General features: G+C 50.8%; 3 protein-coding genes across 4 annotated transcripts in view; 2 read left to right on the top strand and 1 right to left on the bottom strand.

Moving 5' to 3' along the window:
- The window catches only part of LOC113203401 (kelch-like protein 18), a 17949-nt gene extending 16518 nt beyond the window's left edge, over window positions 1-1431 (top strand). Inside the window, exons 9-10 of the mRNA XM_026418065.2 lie at window positions 80-249; window positions 324-1431. Of these exons, the coding sequence (XP_026273850.1) occupies window positions 80-249; window positions 324-546 (393 nt within the window). The 3' untranslated portion in view covers window positions 547-1431. The remainder of the gene's footprint in view (window positions 1-79; window positions 250-323) is intronic.
- Window positions 1-3205, top strand: part of LOC113204062 (uncharacterized) — a 50579-nt gene that overhangs the window by 6771 nt on the left and 40603 nt on the right. The window lies entirely within an intron of this gene.
- LOC113204284 (fibronectin type 3 and ankyrin repeat domains 1 protein-like) lies at window positions 1425-3045 on the bottom strand. The gene is made up of 5 exons (XM_026419405.2): window positions 2686-3045; window positions 2519-2600; window positions 2023-2432; window positions 1702-1925; window positions 1425-1613 (listed from the first exon to the last, which is right to left on the bottom strand). Exons 1-5 carry the CDS (start codon window positions 2765-2767, stop codon window positions 1497-1499), a joined length of 915 nt encoding a protein of 304 aa, XP_026275190.2. The 5' UTR covers window positions 2768-3045; the 3' UTR covers window positions 1425-1496.

Here is a 3205-nt window from a genome sequence, read left to right as displayed (position 1 = left end):
CCCCCCCCCTCTCCCCCCTCTAAAAAAAAGTGTGATGTAATTTGTGTGCGGCTCCTTATCTTTCTTTGTTATACTTCAGGTGGAAAGGTATGATCCACTAACTCAACGATGGACAACTGTCAAACCCATGTTGAGCCGCCGCTGTCGACTCGGCGTTGCTACCTTGAATGGCAAAATCTATGTGTGTGGGGGCTATGATGGTTCTGTCTTCCTCCAAACAGTAGAAATGTTTGATCCAGCAACTAACGAGTAAGGACGTCTTCAATCAAAATTATTTTGTGATGGAACTGCAGAAATATTGAATCTTTATGTTATCTTTCTAGGTGGAAATTTGTGGCTCCTATGAATGTGATGAGAAGTAGAGTTGCTCTTGTTGCCAACATGGGAAAGCTGTGGGCAATTGGTGGTTATGATGGTAACTCCAATTTGTCTACAGTTGAGGTTTATGACCCTCAGTCTAACACTTGGTCATTTGTTGCATCCATGTGTGCTCATGAAGGGGGTGTAGGAGTTGGCGTTATTCCTATTTGTAAGCCACCAGATTAAATGTTACAGAAAAAAGACATCTTGCCATGCTTTTTCAAGCTTCAACAAGGATCTCTAATCTGAATCAAGAAATTATCTACCAGTGCTCATGCATGCTTGCCATTATTAGAAATTTATAAGGACAAATATTTTATTTGTGTAAAACTCAATGAAATGTGAAAACGTGTACCTCCATGATTGCTGGAATGAGGTAATGATTTTTCATTATGTTAGGAGGAGTACTTTACAAGGCCCTATTAGCTCTCTACAAGTGAAAAGTTGGGAATTCACAACTAACAACAGAATAAAAACAGATACCTCTGATAAAAATGTGGACAGTTTTGCAGTTCAAATTGGGAAACATTTATTAATGGTCTGTTTTCTAACTTTTGCATGTTTTAATTTTTTTTTACATTTAGCAAAGAAACACACAATGGTGCACAAGCCTTCATTGTAGCAGTTTTACTTTTTACTTGGATAAAGATTACTTATCCAATCAATTTTAAGACACCATCAGTACTTTAATCTTTTGCACCATAAAGTTAGAACTTTTACCTGACATCATAGAGAAAAACGGTGTTTTTGTATGCATTCCCAAATTTTATCAATTTACTTTTAAAAATGTACAATTATTCACCCTCACTGTTTCACTTATCTTTAAGTTCCCTTTTACTAGTGTTTATTTCTCTCTATTATTTATTGATATGGGTCGATATTGAATTTTACGCAGATGTTCTGACAAATGTAATTTTTATGCACTGTGATTTTATGATGTACTTGTTCTATGTAGCTACTGACAAAACAAGAGTTTAGTCTAGTTCATTTTTCAGTTCCTGGAGAATGTGCCCATGGATTACAAAAACAAATATTTTTGAAATATATTTTAGGAATCTATCTAGTCCCAAAGTGATGTTGTATTGTATTCCCCAAAAATCCTAAAAACTAATAGTAAAAAATGAGCATGTTTCAACCTAAATTTGGTCATCAAGTTCATCTTGCTTTCTCCGTGCTGCTCTTTTCTTGAGCATGGCTGATGCGGCTGCCGCCACTGCCAGAGCCGCTTCAATTCCTCCTTTATTGGCCCCATCCTTTTGAACAGAAAAGCACGGATAGGACAGTTGAATAGAAAAAAATAACTTCAGGACAAGTTGTCTCAGGGATATTTTGAGCACTCACTGCAAGGCTGAGAGGCCAGCATCGCCCCAACTCGCGGGCCGAGTGGCCGTGACGCGATTTGGTTCTGAGGTCTGCCCCGCTACGCGCCAACACCGCAGCCACGTCCTGCCGGCCCCCAAGGGCGGCTAGGTGGGCCGCGGAGTGGCCCTGCTTGTCCAGCTGTCGAACGTCGGCGCCGGCCTCGAGCAGTAGCGCCAGGATATTGGTGCGGGCCCCTAGCATGACTGCAGTAAGCACACAGCGAGTGGTGAGAGAGGGACTTCCCCGGAGCGCCGCGGTCCATCACCGGGCCGGGTCCCCCAGGCACCACCCGAGTCTCACCGGCTCGCATGAGAGGGGTCCAGCCGTAGGAGTCTGGGACGTGGACATCGGCGCCGTCCTCCAGGGCCATCCTCACGACCTCCTCCGTGCCGCCGCTGGAGGCGGGCGCCGCCGCGGCCGACCGCAGTCCCGCCACCCCGTCGCCGGCCACGGCGTAGTGCAGCGCGGTGCAGCCGTTCCTGTCGGGGACGTCCCAGCGCGCGCCGCGGTCGCGTAGCGCCCTGCAGAGCGTGGCCGCCCCGCGGTGCGCGGCCAGCATGAGGGGCGTGCGGTTGGCGGCGCCCTCGGCGGCGTGGTTGGGGTCGGCGCCGGCGTTCAGCAGCAGGTAGACCAGCTCCACGTCGCCGCGCAGCACCGCGAGCAGCAGCGCCGTGCGGCCCGCGCGGTCCGGCACGTCCACCGCGAGTGGCCTTAATCGTGGAGCACATCAGCGTCGGGGAGCTCAGCTCGCTGCACTTAAAGACAACTCCCCAACGGCCACGCAGGACACACTGACCTCTGGGACAGGAACTTGCGCGCTCGGTGCGGCAGCCCCTGGCTTATGGCCCGGTGCAGGGCCACCATCGGAGCCTGGTCATCTGCGGACAGAGTTAGAGGAGGACATTGTCGGGCCGGATTATGGAGTGTTTGAAAGCAGAGCCCGAACGAGACAGCGACAAGCACCTTTGGTGGTGGCCGCCAGCGTGGTGCTCCACTGCCCTCGGCCCCGCTGCACCCGGAAGTGGAAGCTGTCCCCGGGCGCCATGTTGTCCAGCTCCAGGCGCGTCTTGTAGCCCCTGGATGGAGGATAAGGGACACTCTCGTGAGTACAGATCGCGTGCGAGGCGACGCGGGGCGCCTGCCGGGTAGGCCCCCCAACGCACGCGCTTGCGCGGCGGCCGGCGCCACTCTAGGCGCCGCGTGTGAATCGGGATGGCAAGGCTAATGTAATTTGGGTTCGCAGGATCGAAATAGGTCGAACTAGTATACATTGCGGGCAGCACGTCACCGTTTCTCGCATGCTACAACTTCTTCTTAATGTCGTCGCTCTCTATACTCGTGGGAAGCAAGCAATTTCGTGAGAATATCTGTTCTTTTACCATGACAAAGTCAGCTAAGTGCCGGTGCACACGAAATGAACGGGGCGGAATCAATCGACGCCCTGCTCAGCATTTAGTGCGTGGGGGAGGCGGGGGCGGGGCGG

The sequence above is a fragment of the Frankliniella occidentalis genome, unplaced genomic scaffold, assembly GCF_000697945.3.
Source record: "Frankliniella occidentalis isolate FOCC.00 unplaced genomic scaffold, Focc_3.1 Scaffold78, whole genome shotgun sequence".
Lineage (NCBI taxonomy): Eukaryota > Metazoa > Arthropoda > Insecta > Thysanoptera > Thripidae > Frankliniella > Frankliniella occidentalis.
This window is presented reverse-complemented; position numbering and strand designations above follow the sequence as displayed.